Here is a 16,088-nt window from a genome sequence, read left to right as displayed (position 1 = left end):
TGAGACAGGGTCTCACTATGTAGTGAGACTGACCTGGAACTCACTATGTAGCCCGGGCTGGTCTGAACTCACAGCGATCCTCCTGCCTCAGCCTCCCGAGTGCTGGGATTATAGGTGTGCGCCCCCACACCCGGCCGGGTAATTCTTAATATAGCCCACAGTCTTTCATACCCTTGTTTCTCCACTCATCCCACTCTGCTCCATCCCACCCACCTGCTGCACCCACCCTGTGGCCATTTGTCAGTTCTCAACTCATTGTCCCCTGCCTGTTACTTGTTGGCAGTCGACTTCCTTGGCCTGTGAGCCTTTCCCTCCCATCACACTCTGAGGATTCATTTTCTAGGCACCGAAGTACCATGCAGAGCAGTGGAAGGAGCCCTGGGCTGGGAGGGGCGCCTCCCACAGCTCTGCTGGAGCACCCTGCCTGGGACCCAGCCTGGCAGTAAGGGGGCTCATTTAGGGATCCCAGCTCTGCTCTGACATTAGAATCACCTGGGAGGCCTTGGGGTCTGTTAAATACTGAAGCCTGGCCACCTCTGAAGATTCTGATGCCATTGGTCTGGGTGATTCTTCCATGTCAACAGAGCTGCAGACCGTCTGCTAGATGCGGAAGGGCTCTTCCCTGTATTCGCAGGTACAGAGCACTGCATGACTCTTGGGAATATTTCCTATTTCTGGCAAGAGAGAGGTTGGTTTGTGACTCAACATTAGACATTGTTGAGGCAAAGACACAGAGAACTCGGTTTTCTCCCAAGGCAGGGCAGCCTGGCAGGTCCCCCGCGGGTGAAGACCTTTTTAAGGCTTTGTCTCATCTATGTCCCAGCTGACGCCAGCCTCTGAGCCTGTACGAATGTCCACTGCTTGGAGCATGTCCAGAGCTGTCTGGGATGTGCATGGCCCGTGCTACCTTCGGCCCGTGCTACCTTCAGTGTAGCATTGTTGCTTGGTCCGTGGGAGGCAGGAGAGCCCCCGGGTGACCACAGAAAGGTACTGTCTTGTCCAGTCACTGGGATCGCCTCAGGCTTTGGCCTGATGGTGGACAGCCATTCCTTTAATTTGTACATCTAGATCACTTGCTTTTTTTCTTGAGTTGTGCCCTCTCCAGGTTTGGGGTTAACGGTATGACTTGAACATTTTCCTTTTAGAATTTACTTCAGTTTAGAAAATCTAGGACCCTAGAGCCCTTAAACAAGGTTCCTAAGGGCATACAGCCCTGAGCTAAATGAGCTGGGATTGCAGGAAAAAGAGGCTTTTTTTTTGGAGACAGGGTCTCCTTGTGTAGTTCAGGCTAGCCTTGAGCTATCTATGTAGCCCACGCTGGCCTCAAACTCCTGCCTCAGCCTCCTGAATACTGGGATTAGAGGCATGTATCATCATGCCTGGCTGAAAAGGGGCTCTTGTTTGGAGGCCCAGGTGTATGTTGAGAAACAGCCTCAAATAATCCTATGAGCCTTAATTGGTAGCTGAAAAACTCAGGTGCAAACCCAGACCCTTTCACGAGATTCTCTCGGCCTCCTGGGACTCATTGTCTTCTGGGATACCTCTCCTGGCATGTAGGAGCCCAAGGAGGAGGAGGCAGAAAGAGTGCTAGGCATGGGGTAGAAAAAGCTGTAGAACATGGAGGTGCACACCTATAATCCCAGCTCTCAGGAGGCTGAGGCAGGAGGATTGGTGCAAGTTTGATGTCCTCCCAGGGTACATAATGAGTTCAAGGCCAGCCTGAGCTACATTGAGACCCTGTCTCAAAAGACCAACCAAACAAACAAAAAGAACTTGGAGGGAGAGTAGCCCCTGAGGGTCAGAAGTTGGCTGCTGTTGAGAATCACAAGGCCAGAGCCCTGACCCTTTCCCCTGGAACTGAGCCAGGGAAGGTGGAGGTGAGCAGTGTAGTGTCTGCTCCCAAGGTATGGGTGTTCACAGAGCACTTTCCTCAGCGAGGCCAAGAATTACGCCCGCATCTACATGCTGAGTGAGGTGTACGGTGTCACCTCCGCCAGTCTGCTGGCAGATGTAGAGCAGGGCAAGTGGAACTCAGGGAAAGGTGGGGAGTATCCGGTTGTGCCTGTGAGGTCACCGCCCCGTCCTCAGGCTTCTTCCTGCTTCCATAGAATTGCAGCTGGCTCTAGCTCCTGGCTTATTTAAGTGGCAGGAGAGTTGTACACCCAGATCAGGGATGTGTGGCCTCAGGTCAGGGCACTAATTCATGATGAATGGTTTCTCCTGGGGATTCAGAACTCTCATTGGAGTAAAAGGAAAGGGGTTGGGGTGAGGGAGGATGGGACCACTTCATCGCCTGGGAGTTTTCTGGCACCGATGCTGTACCTGAGCTTGCTTTCTGCGTGATGGTTTTACTCCTTCTTCTGGAAACCTTTGGAGAGAATCAGACTATATCAAAAGTATAAGTGTAAAAAAGGACAAAATCACTGGGGAGCATATAGATGGGAGAGAACTTTTGGAGAGGGTGGATTTGCATTGGATCTGACAGAAGTGGGTATGGCAAAGCACATACTCAACCCCTTTCTATTAAGGAAGAGCAGCTGTCCCATAGGAATGCTTTGGGTTAGAGCGTGTGGCCACCCAGTCCGGGTGCATCCAGTTAGTGTCAGGAGAATGCACGCCCTTTGCTCTTGTCAGCATGGACACTCACAAAGCCTTCCCTGGAGATGACCTCATGCCAGCATCCTGACAAAGGTGCTAGTATTAGACCATCTGCCGCTCGGGGAGGGTGAGTGGGCTGGGCTAGGCCGGCTGCACCGAGGCTGTGGCACCAGCACTGCATCCAAACCCTGTACTACTGGGTGTAGTGAACATGTGAAACACAGAACTTGAGACCCCACAAAAACTGAGTGAAGCTGAGTGTTAAGACAGATAAGAGTTTGCTGTGACATGTGTGGAATTTCCTCCAAGACGTTTGCCGTGATAAGACGTTTGCTGTGACGTGTGTGGAATTCCCCCTGAAGTGATTAAAGTTTGAAGTGATGTAATGGAGAGTGTTGAGGCGTTAACTCAGATAGAACATATGGATGTATTAGATAGAGATAAGTTAAGGTATAAAAGGAGAAGACTACAGACAGACATCGTCCCTTGACGACCCCGTCAAGATGACCAGCTGAAGCTCTGCCCGAGACGCAGACATTTAGTTCCAGATCCTGACTGCCGAGCCAAGGATCAGCTCTGCTGAGCCGAGAGAACGAAACCATCTCGAGACCATCATCGACACTGAAGTCGCGGCTCGACCCTGCGAAGCCGAGGACCGGACCACGAACTCCAGGTCGTATGCCCTCATCACCAACATGCTAGGACTTATGACTATCCTAGAAATATTATGGGCTGGCATTACTTTTATATTGCGCAGGCAATTATAGTTGTATCCTTGTGTGTGTTTGTAGTGTTTGTGTGAGTAAAGCAAATATGAAAACCCAACTGAATTGGCAATCATTGATGTCTTCAACCCGTGATCCCGAAATGCAAATCGGTGCTCGCGACACTGGGCAAGTTGCTTGGCCCTGCTGAGCCTCCATTTCCCTTAGAAGTGCATTGTAAGCCGGAAGTAGCTTGAGATGTGTGGGTGGAGATGCCATTGCCAAGTTGCTGGTTACCTGGCTATTGGGTTCTGAGCCTGAAGTTGAATCGCGATTGTTCTTGCTGTGTATCTGTGCCTTGGGTCTTATTTGTGGGTATTCATCAGTGCCGTGGTTCGCCTTCTTCCGATAAATGGGCTGTAACACAACCAAGATGGAGTCTGTTTAACCAGACACTGGGCAAATGGAAATGTGCTGTGTTTCATTGTCTCAGAGCAGACTGAAATGCTTCTATGCAAATAATATCATCTTCAGTTCCCCTTGAATCTGTTCATTTGTTCATGTGCATGTTGATTTCTACAAGATCAAGCCTGTGAACTTGATCTGTGTGGCAGTGATCTCCACATTTTCAGTGTTACAGACCTTGTTAAGAATGTAGTAAAACTATAGTCCCTTTCCCCCAGGAAATAGTTTTGTTTTATTGAACTGTTTCAAATTAAATTGTAGCCATAAATCTCTAAATATGGCATCATCCATTGCCAAAAAATACAGATATTCCCTCATAAATAACCTCAATAAGTACTGTTAGGAAAATAATTTTTTAATGTGATGTAATAGCCACTCCATTTTAAATTGTCTCCTAATAGGCCCCAAACAGTTTTCATAGTTTTTTTTTTTTAAGCCAGGATCTAGCCAAAATTTATCTTTTGTGTTTGGTTTTCTTTTATGACATTGAGTTTTTAAAAAAACCAGGACAGTTTTTGTGGGAATTTCCCACATTCTGGATTTACCTGTTGTTTTCTCGTTGTGTGGTTTGACTCTTCTATCAGCAGTTTCTCTGTGGTAACAAACTACAGTGTTCCTTAAAAATATGATTACCTTTATATATTATATTTCTGTAAGCTGGAAGTTAGATCTAAATGTTTTATTAGCTTCCTTCAAGTCAAACATTTTTGGCAAGAAAACTTCATTGGTGAAATTGTAATTCATATGGAGCCTCATCAGAAAGCATAGCCTGTTTGCTGTCTGGGAATGATGCAGAGATGCTGGGTCTGGTCCCTTGGGTAGTGACCAGTAGGTTCCCCTCATCAAGGCACGTTGGGAAGTCATCTACTGGGCACCAGAAGGTCATCCCATCCATCTGAACCTTTTGCTTAATGGGTGATCCTTGTGGCAGCTGCAAATGGTGACTGACCTTTCTTTTTATTCCTCTGTTCTTTTTTTGTGGGGGTGTTTTGAGACAGGGTCTCACTATACAGTTGAGACTGACCTGGAACTCGCTATGTTGCCCAGGCTGGTCTCAAACTCACAGCAGTCTTCCTGCCTCAGCCTCCCAAGTGCTGGGATTACAGGCGTGCGCCACCACGCCTGGCTCTTCCTCTGTCCTTTATTTTTTTTTTGAGCCTGGGCCTAAGTTAAGGTCAGCTCAAAGGTGGCATATCTTATGTGGAAGGAAACTGTAGCTAAGCTCTCATAGGCCTTTTATTCCAGCAGATTGCAAAATTAATTCCCACCCACAAAGAAAAACTTTCTGTTTCCCAACAGTAAAACAACTCAACTTTAAAACTTCTATAGGCCATTCAGCAAAGTAGTGTGAACAGGGGCTCCCGAGCCCACTGGCTCACCCAGTACCACTTCCTTGTCCTCTTTCCAAACCCTTTGCATCATATCACAGCTGAAAAGGGTGCAGGGCAGGCTTGTTTCTGCCAAAGTGAAGCCAGGGAAATGGACTGTCCACTTCTGTCATTTCTGCCTGCCTCACTAACTCTCTAGGGACTTGACGTTAGCTTCATTTGCACCTTCATTTGAGCTTTGTAGGTACATGCTTTTCCATACCATTACATTTCTTGAAATCATACATGTGTCTGTAAATCCATGTCTGCTGCTACTTGGAATTTATTACCAGTCCAGTAGTATGATAAATCATTACATACGTGTAGTACTTTCACTCAATAAAGCACTGTTTTGTTTTGTTGGAGACAGAGTCTCACTGTGTATTCCAGGCTAGCCTTGAACTCTCTCTGTAGCCCAGGCTGGACTTGAAGTCATGGTGATCCACCTGCCTCAGCCTCCCAGGTGCTAGGTATATAGATGTAACCTACCACACCCAGCTCAGATAAAGCACTCTTAAGGTACTATCACAGTTCATTCTCAACCAGTAGATACCATATACTTCTTTAGGTTTTGTACCATTAGTAATGCTACTGGTGCACTGCCCTTGGTTGGGAGGGACTTTGGTTGTATATACCAGTAGAGGTATTGATTTGCCTGTGGTCCCAGGTGCTTCACCCAGCCTTGCAGCTACCTGTGTGCCTGCTGGCTATGTTCCGAGCAACTGCCCTTGTTATCTCTTTGGTCTGCAGCAGAGCACGTGCCCTTCCTGTCCCACCAGGATCTTGTTTACTGTGACTGGCACACATGTCGCACTGTGACCAGCTCTGCTCACTTACTCTCTGCCACTTTCAATTTCACCTTTTTTGTGTGATTTGAACACTTGCTGGATTTAGGAACTGAATCTGGGTTTTTTGTTAGATGTCCTTCTGTGTAGCAGGCTTATGCTTAGTTTTCAACATAATTCATTCATATAACCTACCTTAGAAACCCTTGAAGGTAAGTATATTTTCCCCATTTTATGTGTGGGTAAACTGAGGCTCCCAGAGTCCTGAGTTGACTTGGCTATTGACACAGCTTTTGGATCAGATGTGCTGCCCCTTGTAACCTCAGACAGGAAGTGGCTCAGGCTGCAGAAGTTAGCAGGAGCACATTCCTTTCTGGAACTGACCTTCCATGCTCCCTGGCAGGGCTCTCCCTCTGCAGTACAGCCTTTATGGCCATTTCCCTAGAGAGCTCAGCGGTCACAGTCCTCCCTTGTTAGCAGAACAGCCAGGCCAGCCCAACAAGGAGTCGCAGCTGAGAATGAATCCAGCATGGCTGGTCGTGACCTGCTGACTTCTGAGTTTAAGTACGGGTCCAGTTTCCTAGGGGAAGTGAACCGAGCCCAACCACAGGACAGCTCAGGAAGCCACTCCTGCAGGGAGGTAGCACTGAGACTCTTAGTACCGCCTGGTGCTTCCTGAGCTATGGTAGAGAACCTACCTCAGTGCTCTTAGTCCAGTGATGGCGAACCTTTCAGAGCTTTTGATGATAACACTCAGCCAGCTGTGGCACATGTGCCATAGGTTCACCACCACGTTCTTCGTCCTTCACAGCTGAAACCTAGAAGAGCAAACCAAAGGGGGCTCTTGACCGTCAGGACTCGCTTGTGTGCCACACAGCAGAAGGAGTTCCATGCACGCAATAGGCATTGTGAGTTTATGCATTTGTTACGCCCGTCCTCTAGAAGTAGCGAGTGACCCCTGTGTCACAGTGGGTGCATCAGAGCCTCTTTCCAGCAGATGGGAGGAGTGTTGAGGCAGGACCACTGGCCCTGCTCTTCACTGCTGGGCCCCTCTCTCTCTGTGCCTTGGGTTTCATCTGTGGATTGGGAGGGTCCCCTCTGCTCTGATGCCTGTGGGTCCGCGGGTGGAGTGCTGGAGCTGCAGCCCCGTGCTCAGCTGCCCCCTGTGCCTTTGCTGGGCCTACCCTTGACTCCATGTCTGTTCTCCAAGGAGGAGCAGCCCCACCGCTGAGCAGAGGCTCCACTGACTCAGGCACGATGGCCACATCAGCCCCGCTGCGGAGCCTGGAGGAGGAGGTGACCTGCTCCATCTGCCTTGACTACCTGCGGGACCCCGTGACCATTGACTGCGGCCACGTGTTCTGCCGCAGCTGTACCACCGATGTGCGCCCCGTTTCGGGGGGCCGCCCTGTCTGCCCACTTTGCAAGAAGCCTTTCAAGAAGGAAAACATCCGGCCTGTGTGGCAGCTGGCCAGCCTGGTGGAGAACATCGAGAGGCTAAAGGTGGACAAGGCCAGGCAGCCGGGAGATGTGGCCCGGGAGCAGCAGGATGCAAAGCTGTGTGAGCGGCATCAGGAGAAGCTGCACTACTACTGCGAAGACGACGGAAAGCTGTTGTGTGTGATGTGCCGGGAGTCACGGGAGCACCGGCCGCACACGGCTGTCCTGGTGGAGAAGGCCGCCCAGCCCCACAGGGTAAGCCCGCCTCAGCCCCGAGGCTGCCCGGCGCCCGTCTCATGCCTGCCTCAGGATGCTCTGTCCTGGTATCCCCATAAGTGAGGCCTGGCTAAGCCCCCACAAGGGTTCTTCTGGCTGAAGAATTGGCCTTCATCCTCCTCCCTGCTGCCCTAGTCCAGAGCTTGCATCTGTCCTCTGCTTGTCTTTCCCCAGGAAAAAATACTGAACCACTTGAGTACTCTAAGGAGAGACAGAGACAAAATTCAGGGCTTTCAGGTGAAAGGAGAAGCTGATATCCTGGCTGCGCTGGTAAGTGGCCCAGAGGAAGTGCGAGCAGTTCCCCTGTGTGGTCAGGGGGCGCTCGGGAGTCAGTGGCCACAGGTGATGTTTGTGCTCCAGAGTAGCTCTGGGAGGTATTGGCCTGGCAGCCAGCACCCTGGGCTTTAGCCAGAGGTCTGTCTGTCTGTGAGCCAGCTGCGGGCCTGTTTCCCAGCTGGCCGGGGAGTGTGGGTATCGCTGTGGCTCATTTCAGCCTCAGGGACTGTGTCTGGCCGCTGTAGCTTTTCTGCCTATGGCCCAGCTCCATGCTCCCTTTCAAAGTGGGAAGGATGTGGTTTCCCAAGAGTGGAGGTCGGTCAGAGGATTTGAAAGCGGGGAGCCAGATGTGGAGAGGTGATGTCAGAAATACCATGAGTTCCAGGAGCGCTGCGGGCCCTGTGGCATGGCTACCCGGACTCGGAGGGGGAGGTGGAGGCAGGAAAGGACATGTTTCTGCGCACACTCGACCCAGGTTCACCGAGAAGTCGGGCTACAATCCTGAGGGGCAGAGACGAACAGGGTGCACGTAAATGTTTTACACATAATTCTAAGGTACTAAAGGAAGGATCGGTCAGTGCAGGGGCTCACATTGACCAACAGGAACAGGTACCACTCTTGATCTTAGCCAAAAGGCCAAGAAGTAATGAGTAGAGCTTCCTGGAAGAGGCAGCACCCAGAGATTTTATCCAGGAGGGAAACGTGTGTTGGCTCATGAGGGGCACAGGATTCCTCCTAGGGCCTGGACATTCTAGTTTACCTAGGACAGGCAGTGGCTGAGCAGACAGGCATTTGGTTCTGACCTCAAGAAGGAGTGAACAGGGCTGACGGACTAGTCAGGGCCTCTGAGAAGAGCAGGGTGAGCCTGGAACACCTGATGGCTTCTCCCACCTCACGAGCCATCGAATTCCTGAGAAAGAGCCAGGCTGTGTGTGTGTTGCTAGCGCTGAATCCAGAGAGTGCTACCCTGTCCCCTCCTGGCCCGCAGACAAAGCTGCAGGAGCAGAGGCAGTACATCGTGGCAGAATTCAAGCAGGGCCACCAGTTCCTGAAGAAGCGGGAGCAGCATCTGCTGGACCAGCTGGCCACCCTTGAGCAGCTGCTCACAGAGGGCAGGGAGAAGTTCAAGACCCGGGGTGTCGGGGAGCTCGCCCGGCTGGGTCTGGTCATCTCTGAGCTGGAGGGCAAGGCCCAGCAGCCAGCTGCAGAGCTCATGCAGGTGAGAGGCCTTGCCTGGGGGAAGCTGGGAGGCGGAGGGTCGCCACATTCTGGCCCCTAGGCCGTTCTGGGACCTTGTGAAATCCCTTCCTCTTGGGGCCTGTTCTGTCATCCGAAGCGTGTAACAGTACTCTTAGCTTCACCTACCAAAGGTTATGTGAACATAAGATAACTGATGTGTCACTTCAGAAGTTAAATTGTCTGTACAGAGTGTTTAAACATTAAAACGAGCTGTAGAGATGGAAGGGTTACTGTGCTCAGCCTTCCTCCCTCCCGCCATGGGCCCTCCTGGGACAGCTCGCCGGCAGATTCGCGTTTGGTGAGAGTGTGATACAGTTCTAGAGATGAGGAGTGGTGCCATGGCCAGGTGGCAGAGAGGCCTGTCTGGAGGTGAAGGGAGACAGAAATGGTGGGGTTTTCTCCGAGGCCGTGGAATGAATCCCCAGGGAACTGGGTGGTGAGCAGGTGAGATGCCGGGAGTGCTTCCTGGAGGAGGTGGCTCCTCCTGTCAGCCAGCACTTGGCCCAGGCTCAGCAGCCTTTGGAGGGGTGGGAGCTCTAGCTTTCCATCCCGAGTAGCCTGGGGAGGGGCTGACTGTCTCAGCAACGCGCACAGTTGAGGTGTTTGGGCCTGCCGGTCGTCAGTGAAGCCACCGGCATCTCTAGGAAAATCAGGTCCCCAGCCAGTGTCAGGGCATAGTGACGGCTGGGAAAGCAGAGCGGCCGTGCAGGCTGTGTGATGAGGCGCGGCGCCTCCTGCTCCAGTGTGCACGAGGGCCAGAGTGCAGGAGGATCTTTCCCAGGGGTGGGGAGATTGGGAACTGCAGCCCAGGCACCCCAACTCCCCAGGCCCTCTGCTCCTCCTGTTTTCTCTGGTTTGGTCTGACATGTCTCTGGCCCCTGCTCTTCTCCAGCTGTGACTCGGTTCCCTCAGTTCCTCCTTCAGACTCTGCATGGGTCCCTGCTGCCTCTCCCTTGTCCTGCTCGCTCTCCTCCTTCCCCTTCGGGGAGATGCACCCTTTGACACCCTCTCGGGGAGCACAGTTTTTCTTCTCTGAGCAGAGGCGCCTGGCTGGACCCCTGGGTGGGGCTGAGATCCTTGTGTTTGCCCAGAGTGGAGGAGACAGGACTCAGCTGCTTAGATAAAACAGTTCGAAACATTGGTGCTGGTGGGCTGTGTGTGATTGTTTGGGTTTTATTTAGCTACAAACTGGACAACTAGCTCCATAATTATTGTTTATATTTGGCTGTCAAGGCACAGCAAGAAAGACCCAAAATAGGGTCCTAAAATCTGAGAGAAACAAAGGTGAGCTGGAAAAGCAAAAAGCAATGTGAGGAAAGCGAAGACCTTTGATAAAGGGGATGGACGGGAGAGAGGCCCACTGGGCTGCGGTGAGGACGGTGCTCAGGGTGATAGCGGTGTGTGCCTCCCTCCCAGGCCACCTCGCTGCTCCACCCCATGGCCAGGCTCCACAGCGGGTGAGAGAGGTCCTCCCGGAGTGTGGCAGCCGCTTCCCCACGTGGGCCGGGATGGGACGCCCAGGCCCGCCCCTTCCCCTGACAGGGCTGTGCTCTCTGCACTTCTTAGAACCTTCAACCCTGAGGTGACGCTCCTCTCTCCTGTTCTGTTCCCTGTTGTAGCAACTCCCGTGTCACAGTGTGTGTGCCCCACCCCACCCCGGCCGCCGAAAGACATTGAAACATTGGCTGTGAGCTCCGCAGCCAGGCTGGGCAGTTGCTTCGCTGTAGGGGCGGGATGTAGCTGAAGCTCTGACTTGGCCTCACTTCCTCGGGAGAAAGCCCTGTGGTCAGGCCTTCCTGAGCCTCCTGGCGTAGTCCTTAGCAGACACAACTTGGTGATTCCTTTAGTTTCCCAAATCCCACCCTTCACCAGGACGCCAGCCTGCCCCCTGCTTCACGCTACTCTCTTTTCTCCATGGCGCTTACCACTAACATGGTTTGATATTTGTTACGGTGATTGTTCCTCTGCTACAGTGTCAGCTCTGTCCAGGCTGGGTTATGTCATTTCTTCTTCTGCGGCTCCCTTCCAAGCTTCTCCACTAGTGCCTGATGCGTAGGAAACAGGAAAGATTGTACAGCGAGTAAAAGGAAGACAACTTAAACCAGTACCATAAAGGCTTGGGACTTAAGGAGAGGATCTAAGCAGCGCTTTGCAAGAACCCCTTCCCACCTGCCCTGTCCCCCAGCCGTGTTGCCGTCACGTGGCTAGCTCACTGTCCTTCCTGTTCAGGCCGGGGCAGTCCTCGGTTGTCCTTGGCCAGCCGGCTGCTTCAGTCTGTCTAGGACTTCCCAGGATGCGCAGCTCCCCTCCTGCCTCTGCTGCCGCCGTCGTGGCTCAGGCTGTCTGTCCCTCCCTGGTCCCCAGCAGCTGCCCAGGTGGCCTCCTCCCCCTGTTCTCAGGACAGCTGGGTAACTTAGGTTTTGGTTCAGTGCTGACTGCTAGCTCAAGTAAAACAAGTCTGGTTCTGTCTCAGTTCGTGGGGAGGAGTCCAGAGAGTTCCGTGAGGTCATCCGGGGAGCTGGGTTACTTCATCTGTTATGACCGGCCTTGTCCTCAGCTGCGTGCTCACCTCTACGTCCAAAATTCAGCTGGGGAGAAAAGAACCAGAAGGCAGTTTATTTTTCTTTCCTTCCCTTCTTCCTTTTTTCTTTTTCCTTTCCTTCTCTACCTTCCCTCTACCTCTCTGCCCCCCTTTTTCCTGACAAAGTCCAGAAATAGCCCTTGTTTTCTTTCACACTGCACTTGCTGGAACTTAGTTACACGACCAGTCCGGGGCAGTGTAGTTCCAGGGTGGCCATGTGCCCAGCTCTAACTTCCAGGGGTTCTCTCCTTGAAAGTAGGAGAGGGTGGGTTCTGGAGGGGCCTTGACTGTCTAGGCCTTGTGTAAAGCTGATTGGAACAAAATTCACAGCCCTACCCCGTATGACCTGACCCGTCCTCGCATGGGCCCTGCGTCCTTCACACCCTTTCCTGCCAGTCTTGCTGGCAGGTACTTTTTCCTGCTTTAATTAAGCCTTAGCTCCGGCTTCTGCTTGGAGATTCTGGCCCTGGCATTTCCACACCAGCTGCTCCTGTCACTGATGAATTCGCTGCTGTCGTTCTGTCCAGTGCCCTGGTAGAGTGTCCGCTGTCTAAGGAAGGGCCCCGAGGGCTCCGCTAACTGCTGTCCCCTCTAGGCCACGCGGGTTGCATGCGAGTGCAGCCTTACTCAGTTCGTGTTGATGCTGTGCTCTCTTCCTTCCAGGACACCAGAGACTTCGTGAACAGGTAAGAGCTTCCTCTCCACAGTGAACCCGATCCTCGACCTCTTCCCCTTCCTGGACCGTGATCATGTGAATGAATGAGGAGCTGTGGTACCAGAGGTCCCCGTGTGCCCTGGTTCCTCGCGATGGCTTCTGGGAAGCAGGAGCACGTCCTTGCGTACTGGAGACTGCTCGCCCCGCACGTGTTCTCTGTGTGATCCCAGGTCCTGGGCCGCTCTCCTGTCTGAGGAAGGGGGGTGTCGGGGTAGAAACCTGCTGGGCAGACAAAGGCGCTCACAGGAGTCTGGGGGTCCTCAGACCTGGCTCAGCCGGTGTCTGTTTTGCTGCCTCTTGATGGGAGGTCATCAGACCTTTCCTGCCTCTTTTGGTCTCAAAGATTGAGAGAAAAACAAGAGTCATTTAACAGGTTGCTGTCTCTGTCGTCATCTCAGGTATCCACGGAAGAAGTTCTGGCTTGGAAAACCCATCCCTCACATGGTTAAAAGAAAGACTGGAGAATTCTCAGATAAAGTCCTCTCACTGCAGCGAGGCCTGAGGGAATTCCAGGGTAAGGGTTGGACAGCACCAGGGTCAGAGTCAGCAGGGGCCCCCACGCAGAGAGAGGGCACCCAGCTGACCTCGCACTTCCAGGGTCTCCTGATTGTTGTCCCTTTCCTTCTTGGGGTCTCGGAGATGAAGCCCTATCAGGAAATCCTGCCATCCAGTAAGAAACCGGCCATCATTTTCTGGGCTTAAAAGTCCTCACAGTTTCTTTTCTCCCTAGGAAAGCTGCTGAGGGACTTGGAGTACAAGACAGGTGAGTATTGGGTCGTCCCCAGATTTACCTCGGAGAGAAAACTCCCTCATAGCGATTCTGACTGCACCTATCCCAGCTCTTGTCTTGCAGCAGGGAGAATTTCCCAGCTGTAGACTGGAGGCCCTGACATCCACAGTCTGCTACTCCTTAGTCTTCATCTGGCCTCTGTCCGAGGGTCAGGCCCTTCTCTGCCTGTATACAGCTGCTCTGTCCGTAGCTGCTTTCTCGTTCCCCTGACTTATCTCAGAGCAAACAGCAGTGGCATCCTGCGTCCAGAAGCAGTGCTTTGCTGCCGGGCTGTGCACTGTGTCCCTCCTGGAGACGCTGCTCTGTAGACCAGGATGTGAATAGTGCTTCTTGGGCCGTGTGGCGTGTCAGCCCTGCCCAGGACATGAGACCGGCGGCCACTTTCTGGCCTACCTGTGACACTGGCTTCTGCCCTTGTCCCTGCAGTAAGCGTTACCCTGGACCCGCAGTCGGCCAGTGGCTTCCTGCAGCTGTCGGAGGACTGGACGCGTGTGACCTACAGCAGCCTGTACCAGGGTACCTACCTGTACCCCCAGCAGTTTGACTGTGAGCCAGCTGTGCTGGGCAGCAAGGGCTTCACCTGGGGCAAGGTGTACTGGGAAGTAGAGGTGGAGAGGGAGGGCTGGTCTGAAGATGAGGAGGAGGGGGACGAGGAGGAGGAGGGGGACGAGGAGGAGGAGGAAGAGGAGGCTGGTTATGGGGACGGCTATGAAGACTGGGAAACGGATGAGGATGAGGAATCTCTGGGGGAGGAAGAGGAGGAGGAAGAGGAGGAGGAAGAGGAAGTTCTGGAGAGCTGCCTGGTGGGGGTGGCCAGAGACTCTGTGAAGAGGAAGGGAGACCTCTCCCTGCGGCCGGAGGATGGGGTGTGGGCGCTGCGCCTCTCCTCCTCCAGCATCTGGGCCAACACCAGTCCCGAGATCGAGCTCTTCCCCACTCTGCGGCCCCGGAGGGTGGGCATCGCCCTGGATTACGAGGCGGGCACCGTGAGTTTCACCAACGCAGAGTCGCAGGAACTCATTTACACCTTCTCTGCCACCTTCACGGGGCGCCTGGTCCCCTTCCTGTGGCTCAGGTGGCCGGGAACACGCCTCCTGTTGAGACCCTGAGCCCCGCCGTGGATGCTTCGTTTCTGGGGAATCCAGGACTGGCGGGGAAAGGTGCCTGGCAGAGCGCGTGGAGCAGGGAGAGGCGGACCCTGTGCCCTGCACCCACTGCCCCGCTGGTGGCCCCAGGCCTCTGCGCTGCTCCAGTCAGCTCCTGTCCCTCCTGTGGTTTCCTGTGGGACCTCCTGACCTTGAAGTCCATGAGGACTCGTCTTCCCTTTGGTCCTCTCTGCTGTTGAGAGGGGCTGAGCAGCATTTCCTGGCCCAGGGCAGTCCCTGTGCCGGCCGGTCTTGGGGAGGACGTGGATTACACCCGGTACCATTTTGATGTCCTCAAGCCCCACAGGTTCTCCTTGCCCAAATTCTCTGCCGCCTGCCTTCTCTGGCATTTTAAGCAGACGTGCTCCCACTCCAGCTCGGAATTAAAGATTCATAAAATGTGGAAATATGCAACAACAACAACAAAAAAGTGGAAATATGCTGAATCAGAGTCCACTTTGGCATGGGCACAGCTGCCAGGAGCACTCCTGGGAATCACGTCCTCCTGGGGCTTGGGCTCAGCAGTTTGGTTTCTGTAGTTGGGGACGCCTGGAGCCAACTGTGTTCTTGCAGAGCTGTGTTCTTGAGCACAGCATGTGTGACCACAGTGGTCATTGAGGAGACGTTACCCTGTGGCTGGTCCTGTGAGGGGATCTTTAAGAGTACAGGACGTTTGGCTTTCTACCCATGATCTGTCCAGGGCAAGCGCCAGGAGAGCGCAGCCTCCCCCACCGCAGGGACTCTGCCCAGCTGCTTCAGAGGCGTGGAGCTTGGCGCTGGTCCTGTTCAGGCTCAGGCTCACTTCCTGGGACAGCAGCAGAGAAGAGAAGACGGGGCTGGGCCGGGAGAGGGAAGGGAGGCAGAGGGGTCTGCCGCTTAGCTGTTCTCCTTCAGGCTCAGCCGGCCCAAGCCCCAGTCCTTTGTTCAGGGGCCCCTGGCTCCCCTCGTTTAGTATGAGCTCCACAGTTCAGCCAAAGTGATGTCCCGGTTTCATCCTGACCCATTCCAGGTGCTCCCCCAGGCCCCTGCTTATCCAAGTTTGAACTCTTCTCCCCTTCTCTGAGGGACTGCACCCAGGCACTGTGGGTCTCGGTGGTCTCTTGGCCACCACATTGTCCCCGAGTTGCCTGAATTGTGTTCGTCACATGCTGCCTGAGTCGCACCTGCATCCCGTTTCTGCCTCTAGTTTTGTAAGCTCCTGGGGGGTGGGCACTATCTATTAAAACTTGTATTCTCCATGGCACCTAGCACAGTGCTGGGCACAGAGTAGGTGCGCAATAAAGAGTTGTTGAATGAATGATCTGCAAATATGTATATTTTTAATTACAACGGGGACATCATCTGAGTTCAGTGTGGCTTCAGAGTCCATTGGCACTGACAGCCCAGGTTTTTCCTTTGTTTCTTGGACTACTTTCTGCCCTCCGTGTGTGTGTTGTCCTTTCTGGAAGTCCCAGGAAGGTCCCCTTGTGGACGTGCAGGCACCACTGTGGCTCCGCTTGATTCTTCCTGTTTGACGGTGGCGCCCTGAGCCATTCTAGCCGCCTCGGTGCGCGTGGCCTGTCCTGAGGATGGCAGCGGCTAGAGTCGCACGCGTCTTCCTTTGGATGGCGGTGCCCACAGGAGGTGCCGCCCCGTGTTCATCTCGCCTCCTAACACATTTGACAGCTTAACCACTTCTTGGGTGTTCTTATTTCTTAAATTTCTTAA

General features: G+C 53.3%; 1 protein-coding gene across 1 annotated transcript in view; it reads left to right on the top strand.

Annotated features, from left to right (window-relative positions):
* LOC104875712 (tripartite motif-containing protein 26) overlaps nt 1–15,318 on the top strand; it is a 23,658-nt gene extending 8,340 nt beyond the window's left edge. Inside the window, exons 2-9 of the mRNA XM_010643410.3 lie at nt 6,731–6,827; nt 7,130–7,614; nt 7,810–7,905; nt 8,900–9,130; nt 12,395–12,417; nt 12,845–12,960; nt 13,177–13,209; nt 13,663–15,318. Of these exons, the coding sequence (XP_010641712.1) occupies nt 7,177–7,614; nt 7,810–7,905; nt 8,900–9,130; nt 12,395–12,417; nt 12,845–12,960; nt 13,177–13,209; nt 13,663–14,345 (1,620 nt within the window). The 5' untranslated portion in view covers nt 6,731–6,827; nt 7,130–7,176 and the 3' untranslated portion in view covers nt 14,346–15,318. The remainder of the gene's footprint in view (nt 1–6,730; nt 6,828–7,129; nt 7,615–7,809; nt 7,906–8,899; nt 9,131–12,394; nt 12,418–12,844; nt 12,961–13,176; nt 13,210–13,662) is intronic.
* Nucleotides 15,319–16,088: the final 770 nt, after the last annotated feature.

Source organism: Fukomys damarensis, unplaced genomic scaffold, assembly GCF_012274545.1.
Source record: "Fukomys damarensis isolate Sample0158 unplaced genomic scaffold, DMR_v1.0_HiC HiC_scaffold_20, whole genome shotgun sequence".
Lineage (NCBI taxonomy): Eukaryota > Metazoa > Chordata > Mammalia > Rodentia > Bathyergidae > Fukomys > Fukomys damarensis.
Note: the sequence above shows the minus strand (reverse complement) of the source record. Positions and strands in the feature narration are given on the sequence as shown.